At 41.4% G+C, this 15,150-nt stretch overlaps 2 protein-coding genes across 3 annotated transcripts; both read left to right on the top strand.

The window, feature by feature from the left end:
• Positions 1 to 329: 329 nt before the first annotated feature.
• RIMOC1 (RAB7A interacting MON1-CCZ1 complex subunit 1) lies at positions 330 to 4,438 on the top strand. The gene is given in 7 exon segments (XM_075739842.1): positions 330 to 625; positions 628 to 724; positions 1,291 to 1,391; positions 1,804 to 1,950; positions 2,339 to 2,470; positions 2,670 to 2,784; positions 4,009 to 4,438. Coding segments are annotated over 7 exon segments (1,158 nt in total). The 5' UTR covers positions 330 to 349; the 3' UTR covers positions 4,299 to 4,438.
• Positions 4,439 to 4,495: 57 nt separating this feature from the next.
• Positions 4,496 to 12,031, top strand: FBXO4 (F-box protein 4). Of its 2 annotated transcripts, XM_075739841.1 has the most exons (8): positions 4,496 to 4,680; positions 4,768 to 4,814; positions 4,933 to 5,168; positions 6,825 to 7,045; positions 8,043 to 8,118; positions 8,635 to 8,813; positions 9,691 to 9,866; positions 10,860 to 12,031. In XM_075739841.1, the coding sequence occupies exons 1-8, from the start codon at positions 4,629 to 4,631 to the stop codon at positions 10,947 to 10,949; spliced, it is 1,077 nt and encodes a 358-aa protein (XP_075595956.1). In that variant the 5' UTR covers positions 4,496 to 4,628; the 3' UTR covers positions 10,950 to 12,031. The 2 variants fall into 2 exon arrangements, with proteins under 2 accessions (XP_075595956.1, XP_075595955.1); XM_075739840.1 differs by having other exon boundaries at positions 4,496 to 4,814.
• The last annotated feature ends 3,119 nt before the right edge of the window (positions 12,032 to 15,150 follow it).

The following is a 15,150-nucleotide window of genomic DNA, read 5'->3' as shown; positions in this document are numbered from 1 at the left end:
TATGGGTTTGTTCTTAAAAAAACCTCACGGCCTTTCAGCATTCTTTTCAGTTCTCTTATGGGCAAGACCTATTTTGGAGCAAGGCCAGAGAGCTCGGTGGGGGCATCACAGGGACATGCCAAAGACTCTCCCTGGGGACACAGATCTGCAGAAGCCACAAATGTCCGTTATAAAAGAGCTTTACAGTCCACATAAAAACAAAACTGCAGTCCCTGCGGACGGCGCGCACCAGGCTTCCCCCGCCGGCCCGGCTGCCGTTTGCCTGCCTGTCCGCTCAGCCTGGGGAGGCCGGAGGTGCACCCTGTGGGGGTGGCAGGCCCAGCCGCCGGGAGCGGAGCGCGGCGCCGGCATGCGGCGGTCCCCGCTGCACCAGACCCTACCCCCACACCGCCCCACCGGTGGGCGGCCGTGCTCCGTCCCATCCCATCCCGGCAGGGCAGGCGCCGCGCATCAGTGGGAGGAGCGGCCCTTCAGCGCCCGCGGCCCTTACGCTGCTGCGGCTGCGCGCCTCTCCCCGCCCCAACGGCAGGCGCCGCGGGCTGGCCCGCCCTCACGGCCGCCCCGAACCACCCCCGCCGCGTCGCGCGTAGCGGGGCGCGGTGACCGGCGCCTGCGATGGCGGCCGCGGGGGGTGTTGAGGCGGGGGGTGCGGTGTCCGCGCTGCGGCCCCGGCTGGCGGCACTGGGCCGGCGGTTGGCGGGGCCCAGGGAAGCGGGCGGCGACGGTGAGAGGCCGCAGGAGAGAGGGGACAGGGCTGATCGCTGCCCGGCGTTCCCGAGCGCCCGGTCCGCCCTCTGCTGCTGCCGCGTTGTGCGGCGTCCCGCTGCGCTGCGGGAGCGGGCCGAGGGGCGCGGACCCCCGGCTCCGGGGCAGCTGCTGAGGGCTGCCCTTCTCCTTCCTCCAGAAAGAGTCTCGCCCGCGGAGCAATGCGGTTGGTGCCGACCCAGGCCTCCGTTTGGAGGCTCTGGAGACTCTTCTGTGGAGCAGGGCGTCTGAGGCCTAAAATGTGTACCTGCGCGTTGACAAGTTGTGCTTTTGATATATGGCTTGTTTGTACATGGAGTGTGCAGAATTGGTTTCGAAACGTCCAACTGTAGCCATGAATGCCCTTAATTTAGTCGTGAAAGGTGTAGTCTAACATGACAAGGGGCCTGTGTACATGCTGTATTATTCAGCTGCTGTTGTAGGTACCCCAAGGACAGATAAAACCATACGAAGTGAAAAGGGAGAGGAGCAAGGCTCTTGCTGAGTGCTTTTCAGTGCTAAGGAGGCATTGTATTCTTCCTTCAGATACCTTCTTAGCAAAGGGCTCTGCTACTCTGGAGAAATTGAAGGACCTCTGTAACAAAGGGAGAGAACATCCTTCCACGCTTTTACAGCTCTATACCCAGGTAGTATATTTAAAGCATTAAGAACTCCCTTTCTATAAAATCTATTGTGTAGGGTATGGCAGAGGATTAGGTGTAGGTGTAGGAAAGGGTATAGCAGGATGGGATCTCTGTTACTTGTTGTGTGCAGTGAACATCCATGAAGTACAGAGCTGCTTTTGTCTGGATTAGAAGGTAACTTAGAGTCGATAATGATTGTGCTGCTACTGTAAGGACAGAAAGGGTTTTGAGTCTGCATTCACTGTCAGCAATCTTAGAGTACTTTTAACTTGCAACTTTTGTAAACTAAATCTTAAAAATTACCTTAAAATTGTAATGTTTTTTAAACTGTAGCAAGTTTGCATGTTACTGCACACCACGGTTTGATTATTTTGCTGGTAGCTTTTTTACATTGTGTATCTTCTTGTTTTCACAGGCCGTCTTAGACATTACTTATTTTGAGGAAAACCAGCTTGTGGATGAAGATTTCCCAGAAGAATCTTCTTTGCAAAAAGTTAAAGAACTTACTTGTATTCTTTCAGAACCAGAAGATCTACTGAGGGAATGCAACATAAATGAAGAAGTGAGTACTAACATCATTCAGCCAGAGAATTAATTATTTCATTATTAAAAAAAAATAATGAAATGGGATAGTAGTGTTTGTCATGGGCAGAATTTAAGATCTTTTGAAAAATATTCAAGTCTTAGTTGTATTTAAATAGTGATTCTGGAAAACACTTTTCAAATAGCATGTTACATGCTCTGAATTTTTCTTGCTAACATTTCAGGATTCCATGTGCCTTTGGCTGTTTATATCCAAAGTATTAGGCTTGTGTCTGTGACCATTGCTGTTAAGTACAGCCTCTACAGTTAGAGACTTAATATCATGCTGTTTGCGTGTATGAGTGTGTATACGAGTAGTTGAGATGGTTCACTTTTGGGTTAGCCCAGTTTGTTGGATTTTATTTCAGCCCATCAAGATCCTTGGTGCAGAGTTGTTAGAGTGTCTTTACTGGAGAAAAGGAGCCCTGCTTTACATGTATTGTCATACAGCAAAAGAAAGGAGTGAATGGCTGCGAGAAAATATTGCCATATTTAAAAAGGTAAAGGAGACTAAAAAGTTCAATGAGCATGTGAATACAGTTTTGAAGTTTCACTCTTTGTTTTTAAAGTACAGCTTCTTTTTTCCCCTCTTAAAATAGGGTTTGGGAAATTCATAGCAAGAAGTATTTCTGGCTACCATTAAATTAATCAGAACTTATCTAAAAGTATTTTTTTTCCTCATTTTTTAACTGTACTCAGTGTCTTAATGATGGAGTTCATTACTTGATGAAGATGCTTAGCTTTAGATGCCCTCTTCAGCTAAATGAAGATGACTCACTTCAAGATAAAGACACAGCTAGATTACTCAGTGAAGGTAAAAAAGAAAACCTCCAAAAACCCCACAACGTGCTCCTCTTAACTGCTCCACTGTACGGAATGCTTTATTATGTATTTTGTTGTTTGACTTTGTATTCAAAAAATGTCACTTTTTAGATTGAAAAAAGATAAATAGATTAGACAGATAAGCAGGCAGCAGGCCCCCCCCCCCCCCCCTTCTTTTTGACTCATGGATTTTAGTAGGTGGCAGTGCTCATTTTCTCAGTGTTTTTGAGTGCACTGGAGGCAAGTGAACTGAGGCAATGGGTGTTTTATGCACAGCACGTGTTTTACAACCATCCAGTTGTCAATTGACATGTTGAAAGCACAGATATGACTGCAAGAGAGTGCTAGATGTTCACATGTTGGTCTTCCTGTTTAGATGTAGGAGAACACAGGAACACAAAATTACTGACTTCACACAGGTTTCTATATGCAGAATTGGTTAGATTCGGCACACTTTTATTCTATCTACTTTATGCATTACTATAGTACATTTATTTGAGGATCTGAGGCTGCCTCAGGGTGATGCAGGTAGGGTGATGCAGCAGGAGGGGATTTGTGAGGTAAAACTGTTGGTGCTGAGGGCATGATGTCCATGTACACACTCAAAACTAGCTCTGCTCTGGCTGTGGGGGCAACGGAGCACCTTCTTGATTAATTTCCGAAAGTGGCACTGTGCCAATTCAGCTCCACAACACAAAGCCAAGTTTAGTAACTGATTTGTAGATTAATGTAGCAGGATTTTTTTTTTTTTCTTTCAGTGTCTGCCTTTCTATTCAACTAAAGCTGCTGCTGGTTAACCTCAGTTAAGACGATGCTCAAACAGCATCTTTTAGGCTTAAATTGTGGGAGGCACAGAAGTTTTCTAAAACAAATATGCATAATCATCCCTGTGGTTAATGGATTGTAAAGAAATAGTGAAAGTCTCTGAGATAAATAGGCAAACACAATTGTCAGAATAATATTTATGTGGCAGTCTTAAAGATTTTAGCATTATGGAGGGGCAAAATGGAGAGCAGTAATGAGCGAAGTCTTGATCCAAGTTCTCTTCTTGGCAGTGTCAGTCATGGTTAAAATTTTGGTTTTTTGGCGTACCTCTTTGATAGGTTTATATTGCCTTTTTGGACTTTTTCTCCAGTGTTACTGAAAGATAATTATTGACATTAAGCTGTGTACTTGCTTAGAACAATAGACTATTTGACCTAAATTATTTTCGCAGGTATATTTAGTGACACTCACTTACTGGCGATCATGTACAGTGGAGAAATGTGCTTCTGGGGACTGCAACACTGTGGAGAAAGGAAGCAGGAAAGCCTTGAGACAATAGATCCTGTCTCTAACAGCGACCTGGGCTGCAGATCACAGACCGTGTCGCTGGATTTCCGAGAAATGGGCAAAAACATGTTAACGAAGTATGTGGCTGTATGTGAGGGACCTTTAAAAGGCCAAGGGTGGAACACAACAACTGCAAAACAAATGTTGTGTTACTTTGTGAAATCACACAACTAAAATACACTGCTTTGACTATGCTGGAAGAAACTTTGGTGTCCGAAGAGCACGCTTAGGGAGTTGATCTCCGCTTCAGTGTCTGACCGTTCTTTTTATCAAAATGTATACTTTTGTTGCATTAAAAACATCCATTCAAAGAACTCCTGGACTACAGGTCCAAAGTCTAATCAAGTATTTTTAGGGGGAAAAAAAAAATAATAATAAAAAAATAAAGATTGTGTAATAAACTCACACGCAACCTAACTGCGTCTCCCCTCCGCCCCGCCTCGTCCGCCGGCGCCGGCGCTCTCGGTCCGAGGGGCGGTAGCGGCGACGGGGATCAGCGCTGCTATGGCGGCCGGTGGAGCGGAGGAACGGGGAGGTTTGGAAGCCGCCGTGCGGGGTCACCTACGAGTCCTCCGGGAGCGCTGGACGCGGGGGAACCGCGAACGCGGCGGTACCGCCGCGTTCGCGGTTCCCCCGCGTCCAGCGCTCCCAGAGGAGGCGGGGGAGGTGAGCGCTTTGCAGGCGCTGCCGGTGAGTGGGGCCCGGTCGGAAAGCGGCTGGGGGGGCTGGTAAAGCTGGGCATCCCATCTTTGGCATGTTCACTGCTGAGTTCCAGGGTTGTTAAACCGCTGATTTCGACGGTTTTCAGATCGACGTGCAGCTGAACATCATGTCCTTCCTCTCGCCCCAAGATTTGTGCCATTTGGGAAGCACGAGTTGTTATTGGAGGGCGGCTGTGCAAGATCCGTTGTTGTGGAGGTATTTTCTCCTGAGGGATCTCCCCTTTTGGACATCCGTTGATTGGAAATCACTCCCAGATGTGGAGGTTTTTAATAAAGCCTTTTCAGATGTCAGCGATAACGTGCTGTATGATTACATGGCAGTGTAAGTATCTTCATATGCTCTTAGGGAACTTACAGTCTCTCTACAGCAGTAATAGCCCATAGGCATGTTTCATATTTACAGCAGTAAAGCTGTGATTAAATTTTGATGTGTCTCAAATCCATTGTTTGTTTTGGAAATACAATTTCCTGTTCTTTGACAGTTTGGGCAGCTCTTTCTGTTTGGAATTCAACAAGAATGTAAAAAGTTGTAAAAAAAATCAAAAGTAATGTTACAGAAAATTACAGCTTTTTGCAAACTGCATGTCTACTCTGCCACAGAAATACAGTCATCTTGGAAGCTGTGCATACTGTTGATCTTGATAAAAATGTGTTCTTTGCTCTCAGTACAATGACAAATGATTTCTTATTTTAATAAAAAGTACTAAGAACTCTTCACAGCAAATTGAATGAATCTTTAATTTTTTCATCTTATCTGGAAGACCTAGGACAACAAAAAAAGGTTTTTTTGAATGTGCACACAATAACAAGTAGTATTGCTTTAGCTCTGATGGTCAAAGGCTACAAGACATCGACTGTGTTTTCACTTAGTGCAGTTGAAAAGCATAGCAACACTAATAATATGTTTGGATGACTGAGAACTCTTAAGCAGATTATTCTGTGTTGCGTTTTTTTTTAAACTTCATTCAATTCCCTTAATTAGTTTGCAGTATTTTTTTTTTTTTAATTTGCAGTTAAATTTTCCAAAGATGATTTCACAAAACTGTTGTTTCATGATAAGTACACTAACCTCTGCAATCTTTGTGCACTTTGTCCCCACTTTACTGATGGGAAATATGCACCCAGAATTTGAAGTGCAAAATATGTACTGATTTTGAACATTGGATTTAAATCTCATTAGGACTGAATACTTTAGAGCACCACCTGTTTGAAATGACCTGTCACTGATTTCCTTGTGTCTGTGAACACTTAACGGTTTCGCTGATCTCAACTGAAGCCTCTCACTTTGGGTGTAGAGGAGCACAGATTTAATGTTTCCTTGAAGTGACGTGTCCAGCAGCAGCCTACCGTGACCACAGAAGCAAAGACTGAAACTGCATTTCAAGGATGTCTGGCACTTTCATGACTGTTGTTTCTTTCCCTTGATTACCATAGTGTTTTCATGCCTTCTAGCTTCTGTGTTAAATGAGCACATAATCTTGCAGACACCACCTGTCTCCTTTCACAGCATGCATTCTCTGGGCCTACAGGGGAAATGGTCCTTTTCAGGTGATTACCTGTTTCATGGTTAATAAAACACGAAAGTGGTCTAGTTAAGGTTTGAAATGCACTCAAAAGTCTCGTATTTTTTACACTGTATGTGACTCATCAGCTTTGATGTTATTTTACCAATATTGTGTGTTCTTGGGGGGGATTTGTAATACTATTTTATTGTTTTGCCATAAACTAAAAGATCCATAGATGGAAGTGGTCTAAGGTCTAGAAAGTCAGTATTTGTACTTCAGAAGGACTGATGCCTTTACCTGCTTTGTACGGGTGCTTGAAACCATACGTTTGGAACTTTACAATTTTTGACTTGTGCTTGAGTTGTACCAGTAACGAAACATGAGAAGTGTGGGACCTAAATCAATTTATGATGTTTGATTAATGTCTCTTTTGTACTTTGTGTTTAATTTCTAGTTGCATCTATTTTACACAGATATAAAAAAAGCTGTCCTCAGAGTAGAAGAAGTTTGAAATCAAGCCGTCCCCGGTATGGGGCTGTGACTTCCTTTTTGCAATCACTGGTCACTCAGGCAGAACCTCGCTTTGCTATGTTTGGACCGGGCTTGGAAGAACTGGACGACTCTTTAGTGCAAAAGATGATGACATGCCCAGAAATTCTGCTAGTAGCTGGCTTACCTCAAAGACAAATTCATGGTAATGTTGGTTTTGGGTTTTGGCTTTTTTATTTCATAAACAGATATAACAGAAAAAATGACTGGGGGAGCAATGGAGAAAAGGGATGGTTTTTCCTCCCCTTGAAACTCAATAGCATAATATAAAAAAATAATTCTCTCTTTGTATTTATTCAGAAGGATAAATGTGATAAACTTTTGGGATAAAATTACAGCTGCAGTGAATTTATGATTAAATTTGTACAATGTCAGAGGGATCATTCTGCTCCTTGTACTTCTCTTTTGATCCTAATTCCATGTTGCACCTGCTGTTGTAATGGATAAATGCAGACAGAACTTCAGATACTGCTTCCAGTAAGTGGCAAAAACCACATTTGTGTTTTTATGCAGGAAGCCAAGAGTCATCCTTTATATGTGGTGTCAAATGGTGTAAATTTCATTTAGAAGAGTTACAGGAGCAGGTGAAGGATTTTTTCAATGTTTAAAAACATAGTTTTGAACATCTGTAAATTCACTTCAGTCCAAACCAGAGACAAAAATCTGTTACTTTTTAACTAACATTTATTTCAGCACAAAAGAATTGGAATAATTAAATTGTATTTACAGGAAGTGTGAAAATAAGATTTCTTAGTGTCATTATCTTTTTTCTCTCTTACGTCCTTTTCAGTGCAGCTAGTTGTAAACACTAGAGCCTTTGCTATGCCAGTTCCAGCTAATAAACACAAGTCTAGCTCCTCTCTGACTTAGGTTTCTAGGTTCAACTCTAAGTATCAGAGAAATGGAAATGCCTCCCTGCTTTCTTTTAATACTGTTGAATTGATTTTAATTAAATTAAAAGTCTGATCAATTAAAGCATGTATAAAATTTCAGTGTAAAATAGTAAATATGCTACCCCCCAACAGCAACACCTAAGCTTGGATGTGTCCATTCTGTAGCACCACAGGAATTTTCAACCTGACACTTAGTTGTATTCAGTAACCAAATAGTTGTAATCTCATACATTCATTTTTTCCCTGTAGGAATTGGATCAGGAGTCAGTTTTCAGTTTAATAACAATCAAAAATTCAATATTCTGACATTGTATTCAACCACCAGGTAAGATTTGTTCTCCACCAAAAAAAAAAGTACAGTTTCTCAGTTATTTCCTACTCTTCCTCATAGTTTTGTCATGTGATTTGTATATGTGCATTCACATGCGTGGGTATCCCCTGTAAACGGACATGTCAATGCATATCTTCACTTTTTCTTTCTTTCTCCAACTGTTAAATTTCCACATGGAAGTAATAAACCTTTTCCAAACCTTATGCGTAGCATATGTGTATGACAAATACGTAACAGGTCTTTCTGATCCTCTTGATACCTTGATTTCTCTTTTGAAACACTATATAAACTCATTCTGGGGTGTATTTTCATATGCATCTTGCAGATTGCTAAACCATCTGAATATGTATACTAGAAAAGAAGGTGGGCAGGAGGGGGGTGGGGAGAAATGTAACTGTTTTGCTGGCTCAGGCCATTTTCCTGTCCCTTTCCTGTGCTGCCTAGACTCTCAAAATTGAGTGTTTGCATTCTCAATTAATCTGAGTAATGAAATATTGAAATATCTTGCAGTGTGGAAAGGAGGAGAGCGAGGGCAGAGCAAGCTGTTGCTGTGAATAAGATGTTCTACCAAGAGAACAGCATAGTAGGGAATCAGCAAGCCGTGCACTACAGTGTAATAGCTCAAGTGAAAAAGGTGTGCGAAGTAGTCAATGGATTCATTTATGTTGCTAATGCAGAAGCTCATAAAAGTAAGGGGTTTATTTTATTTATTGATATTTTGTGAATGATTGGAACATCATAAAAGATTGCAAAGAATATGCAGTGCATCAAAATCTATGTTCTGATTCTTTCAAAATCTGCTTCATTAGTGCTATTTATTCATGGCTTACCTAGTCAAAGAGGTCCCCTATCCTAGACACTCTCCCTCACCTCCCTGTGGGGGGTTACGGCACCTTCTTTCATTTATGGCAGATACTGATACGGTTGCTATCTAAGCAATGATCTTGATTTTAAAAAAAACCCTAGGGAAGGGTAGGAGAAGACGCCTGAAATGCATCGGTACTGGTGTAATAGCCTGGAAACAAAATCTTCACCAGGAAAACTGCAGTAAAAGATGCTATTAGTCCAAATCAGGATAGTCCTATAAGAGAATAATCCAAATACCTATTATGGTAATTGTCTTTACATTAATCAACTAGAAATGGAGGGAAAGAGCTACCTCAGAAAAGAAGAGGGTAAAAGAAATGTGAAGGGACAACATACTAAGGAGAAAAGTACAGTCAGTAGGGAAGGACTGTGAGCATTTCTTACTGGCTTGTTGCAGTTTTGATCTCTGTGAGGTACTTGGAAAACACTCTGATGTTAAGGATTAGACTAGGCTGCCTGTAGAATCTATGGAGATCTTTAAATAACATCTAAGTGTGACATAAACATCTGTGTGACATGAGTGCTGGTGTTCCAGCCGTGTGATAAGCAGAACTAGATAATTTTGCCATGTCCCTCCCAGCCATCTGTTTCCTCACCTCTAAAATTTTAAATATTTGAAAACTACAAAATCTTTTTAAAAAAAGTTCTCCTTGGGATTTGCATATATTTAATACTTATATATTAAAATTTATTTCTTAGAGCATGATCGTCAAGAGGAACTGGCTCGTATTTTGGCAATGATTGATCCAGCCCTCGGGCCTCCGAACAGACCTCTGCTAGTTTTGTCTTGTGTCTCTCATGTTGGTGTGAAAAGAATTCCTTGTGTTTACATGGCACATCAGTTGCAACTAAATCTGCTACGTCAGCCCTGGATGGTACTTGCTTTTAAACCCTTATTTTCTATTTCTCTGTGACTTAAATTTAATTTCGGCTTATGGTAGCTCCTGAACTACTTAAGCAAGTGTGCAGCTTTCAACACTAGTACGTGAGCTCTCCAGTTAATTGAAGAATTTCGTTTCTGTGGTCCTCTGAGATGAGGCATTAGTGTCTGAACACAGGTGAGCTAAGCGGCTTGCCCAGGAACACACAAGAAACTTCAGATGGAGCCAGAATATAAGGAAGGACGAAATGGTGGTCTCAAAGGGAGTAAGGAAGCTTCAGTTAATTTAAGTCTAAATCTCCTGAATCACGACCCAAGGCCTTGGACACAAGGTAGATTTTTCTACCATTTTCAGGACACTGTTAGTTGTCACTTGCTTGACATGATGTATTGAGTTTTTAACAAATCAGTTTTTTACCTAGCACAACAGGTCCTGAACCTATTCTTTTATGCTTGTCAAGCACAGTATATATCAGTATGGCTTAGCCACACAATTTATTTTTGATCATGTTGTGTAGAAGAATAACACTTAATCAGAAAAAAAATCCTGATTTGAGATGCTTCTCTTGTTTTCATAAGGAAAATGTTCACAGGCTTTTGAAAAAAACATACTTTTTTATAATAGTCACTGTGTAATACTTACCAAAATCTGAGACTTAATAATATGCATTGAATTCTAAAGCTATCATCGTTTTTGCTTTAAGAGCTATGAGAAGAATTTTCAAGTAGACTCTCATGTGAAAAGTAAGTGTAATGTTCCAGAATAGCTGATGGAATGATTCTTGATACAAAGAATGTTAGTCTTTACTAATGGATCTTGTAATTCATTCTGTAAAGAGTAGTGTTTTCTTTTTTGTACCTTACTCTTAAGAAACCTTTTTTGATATGAGTATTTCTGACTTTAAGGATAGCCATGGAGTGATGTTAAAATGCTGTTAGATCCTGTTACCTGTTATCTCTAATACATTACCATTTTTTATTTTTGCAGGTGCAGGACACTGTAGCTGCAACTTTGGCTGGATTGCTAAATGGAATTGAATGGCTCCTGGAAGAAGCAAATTGTAAAAATGCACAGTAATGGAACTGTGCATTGTTTTACTGTATAGAGACTTTGGTGTGTTGCAGTTCAGATGAAGTGAGAATCTTGTCCTGACAGAGCACTGTCAAAAGAGAGATTTAAAAGGCAAACCTGCATATATTTCACTGCAAATACTTTAATAATTAACATTCTTCCAACTGTAGTCCTGAATTAGAAGTACAAGTAGGATTGCCTGGATTCCAGCAGCTGATGCAGAAGTGATTTTGAGGGGCAGTCTGGGTGTTTTGGTTTTTTTCTTTCTTTCAAGCTAGGGCTGTTAGGGTGCAATCTTTACTCAATATATCTGATAATCTAATCTCTTCTGTAAATATACCTAACACTAGGTTAGTTTATCAATACAACCCTATGGCACACATCGCACATTTAGTAAGTATACTCAGTGGAGATCTTGATAGTGACTGTTCCCAACCAAAAAAATTATACTGTACATTGTACAGCAGTAGGTTGACAGAAAGACAGTATCTCTTTCAAAAGAATAAATTCCCCTGTATTTTTTCCAGAAACAGTGCCTGGGCAGGAAATAGCACCTGCAGGAGAATTGTCCCAGACCAAAATTCTTAGAAGCAAACTAACCAACTACCATGTATTGGTTGTTTCTTGCTTGTGATCTTATTTATTAACCAATGACAAAAGACTTCAGCATCTTCTGCTTTCTGTTGCAGTGAATTTATTAGCTTGAATAGGACATACCTCTGTTATCATGAATAAATGTTAAATAGAATTGTTAGTAGTTCAGGACATTTGTCAAATACATAGGACCTATCAGTTTCTTAAATAGTTGTGGCCAGTCGGAGATATGAAGTGTACTTGACTTAAAATTTTCTACACAGTTGCAAATATTTTTATAAAAAGGGAAACAGCATTTTACAGCTGGAATTGCATTTTCTGTATTGATGTCATTTGAGATAGTCCCAGTCTTCCACCTTTTAATGTTTTTTAATTATTGGATGAATGTTCAGAAGCTTCCCTTGCATTTCCTGCCTGTGTATGTGTCTTGTTCTGCATTTTTTTTGGTTTTTTCCTCTCTCCCTCTCCATGGAAATAAAATAGTGTCACAATTTTTTCTTGTTACCTAGCTAAATGACCGCATGGTGCACATTCAGATATAATTGCCCTCAATCCGGTGTCTGTGTGATACTCAATACAGTTATGTCAGAAATATATTTGAGAAGTTTATTTTTTAATGGAGAAGGATAGACACAGGAAGTGTCTTTTCATCTTCATGCACAATTAACTCAGCTTTCTAAACATTTTTGTATGTCTTCCAATCAGGACATATGGCAGTTTCAAGGGAAAAGCCATGGGATGCTTATATGATGATAATTCTGTGTTTTATGCTTTTTTTTTTTTTTTTTTTAAACACAAGGGTATATGTGCTTTTCCCTTTAAAATAGAGAAGACACAAAAGATTTATCAGTATTTGGGGAGAAAATTCCCCGCTTCGTGACTGGGTGTATGTGACTTTCCTGCCAGTAGTAGTAATTCTGTAATCTATCTGTAGAGGGTTGAATGCAGCAGCCTGTTGCTATGTTATCTACTACAAATATGGGCTTTTATGCAAGATCCTTGTTCTGCTTTCTTCATAAGGAATAAATTATTTTTTAAAGAACAATATTTTCTGTGTGTGTTAAGCCCCCCTGCATGTGTGCACATGTGCATGTGCATGCAGTCTGCAGTCATACTGTCAGATAAGTTAGTCATTATTAGTCATTAATGAATAATGTTATCGTATATTATCTGTTTAATTAACCTATTAATTCAGTGTCCTTTTAAAAGGTCAAGATAATGTACAGAATGTAATTTTTCTTAACCTAAAGAACATCTGTTATATTAACTTAAAGCTAGGATAACTTAAAGAATTAAGAGTTTTAAGGATGCAGCCTAGGAAAGACACAGTGGGAATTAAAAGTCTGTGCAGTCACAGAGCTCCAGCATCACAGGAATCGCCGAGCTGGTGGTGAGATGTCCTGCGTGATTGAGTGCTGTGGTGGATCAATACAGGCAAGCAGGTAGGGAAGATAAGCGCGCAGTGCAAAGGAGCAGCTTAGATGCACAGAGGTATGCTACTGAGGAGGGAACCAGCCTGCTGAGCATTCATATGCCAAATAGCTGCAGAGGTGCACCGTGGATTTAATTCAGCACTACCTTTTAGATTTCACCTGAAACACTTCCTACTATTTAAATAACAGAGTCTGCTGGGTTTACAAGCATAGTAAGTCAATTAAGCTAGGGACTTAAATTGTTACAAATTCAAAATTAGTTGGATATGGAATATTAGAATGTCACTAAAATGTATTTTAAAACTCTTTAATATAAAAAGCTTTCAAAAATCAGTATTTGATTTTCTATTTATCACAGTAAATGCAACTGTGATGGGTTTGTGAGAAAAACTGCCCACTGAGGCTGAATGTTTATCTCAACACTGGTCACCAAAAAAAAAAGGTAAGAGGTTAAAATTACAATACATGTGATTTATAAGAAAACTGAATTACTGAGCCTTCCCCTGAGCAGCTTCCTCAAAAAGAAGGTGTGTCTGGGGATGTTAATTTTCAAGTCTTTGAAACTTAGGATAGCAAACATGCCTGCTGCCAGCTCAAAGCAGTACGTGGGGGCACCGGCCCGGCTCGCAGCACACAGCTGGCAGGTGCCTCGGGGTTCCTTCAGCGGAGCGGCCCTGCGTGGGTGGCCACGGAGGCTCCACGCGGGAGCGGCAGTGGGGACCCTTCGCTTCCCTGCTTCGCCCGGAGGGGCGTTGTGCCTCGCTGTCTGTCCCACTGGATGGCACTGCTGATCCACATCAGCACTGATGTTCTCTCTTTGCCAAAATTGCTTCAAGTTGCCAATTCTACTCCCTTCTCAGATATGGCGGCAAGCAGATGCAGTTACAAAGCCTATGAGGAAATCAACATGTTTTTCAAAGGCTTATAGACGGACGATATGGTGCCTCTTCTCCTAATCTGGTAGGTATCAATATTTGTGTGGTAGGATGGGTATTGCAGCTAAAAAGAATAGCTGGAAATAGTTGCTGGTGTTATTGCAAGGTGATTGATGCTTTAGTCTGTGATTTAGTTTGTCTTTTGTGCCATTTTAGCACTAGTGGTTCTGGATAAATTATTTTCCTTCTGTACAAGAATAAAGAAATAATATTCTTTAGCCAGTTACAGAAGGTGATATTATAACTAGAGCTTGTGCTTAAATGTCAGGCCAGAGGATGTTTGCACACAGGCTGCTCTCCGTTCCCTCGGGAGGGTGAAACTACAAATCAAGAATGTAGGTAGGCCTATAGCAGAGATGTTCAATGGGTGAGACAGAGCAAACAACAAAACACAGTGCATCTGGGTAGAGGGGTATATTTAAGAACCGGTGAGATTAGATTGTCTCCCATGCAAGCATCACTCCCCCTCCAGCATTAATGTTCACAATGTCTACGCTTCCCAGCAGGGAGGTCACAGGTGGTCCAGGATCAGGCAGAAAGTCCTGTCCGTTTGTGCTGTGCAACTTCTTGCAGGTACCAGTCAGGACATTACTGGCCAAGGTTCCTGGACAGTTCTCCAGCCTCTTAACCACCTTAGTGCCCTTTGCTGGATTCTCTCTGGTTTATATCTCGCATACTGCAGGCTTAAAACTGGACACTGTCTTGCAGATTCAGAACTTCAAGTTCTGGGCAGAAGGGAATGAGCACTGGTCTTCAATGTAGCCCAGTATGTGGTTAGACTTTATCACTGCATGGGCACACTGCTGAATCCATTCACCGGTCCACCAGGAGCTCAGGGCCCTTTTGCAGATCTGTTCCCAAACCAGTCAGTCCCTGACCCTCACTGATGCATACTGTGTTCTCTCCTGGATACAGGACTTTGCATTTTTCTTTGCTCAACATCTGGAGGTTCCTGGAGCACCTGTTGGCCCATTGAATGCACACTTGCAATATTTCTGGCTGTTCTTTCACAAAGAGCCTAGTATCTCTGGGAACACTGGCCCTGCACGTGACAGCATGCAGAATCAGTCACCTGATGGGAGAGGAAAAAGGCATTCAGTCTTTTCCTGAAGACTGAAATCAATCGAGCCATCTACTCCATCAAAACAGTTGAACAATACTAGTCTTAGAGCCTCAAAATAAATTCCTCCATAGTTTGGCATACTGGTGGGAGATGAGAGCTGTGAGTGTGAAAATCTGGTACTG

This window comes from Balearica regulorum, chromosome Z (genome assembly GCF_011004875.1).
Source record: "Balearica regulorum gibbericeps isolate bBalReg1 chromosome Z, bBalReg1.pri, whole genome shotgun sequence".
NCBI classification, from domain to species: domain Eukaryota; kingdom Metazoa; phylum Chordata; class Aves; order Gruiformes; family Gruidae; genus Balearica; species Balearica regulorum.
The sequence above is the reverse complement of the archived record's forward strand: the minus strand, read 5'-3'. Positions and strand labels throughout refer to the sequence as shown.

Bases quoted from the DNA above. Each gene is read 5' to 3' on its own strand.
- FBXO4 (XM_075739840.1), top strand. From the start codon at position 4,629: ATGGCGGCCGGTGGAGCGGAGGAACGGGGAGGTTTGGAAGCCGCCGTG. The intron at 5,169-6,824 runs GTAAGTATCTTC...TATTTTACACAG, and splicing joins CTGTATGATTACATGGCAGT to ATATAAAAAAAGCTGTCCTC. The intron at 8,814-9,690 runs GTAAGGGGTTTA...TTTATTTCTTAG, and splicing joins TAATGCAGAAGCTCATAAAA to AGCATGATCGTCAAGAGGAA.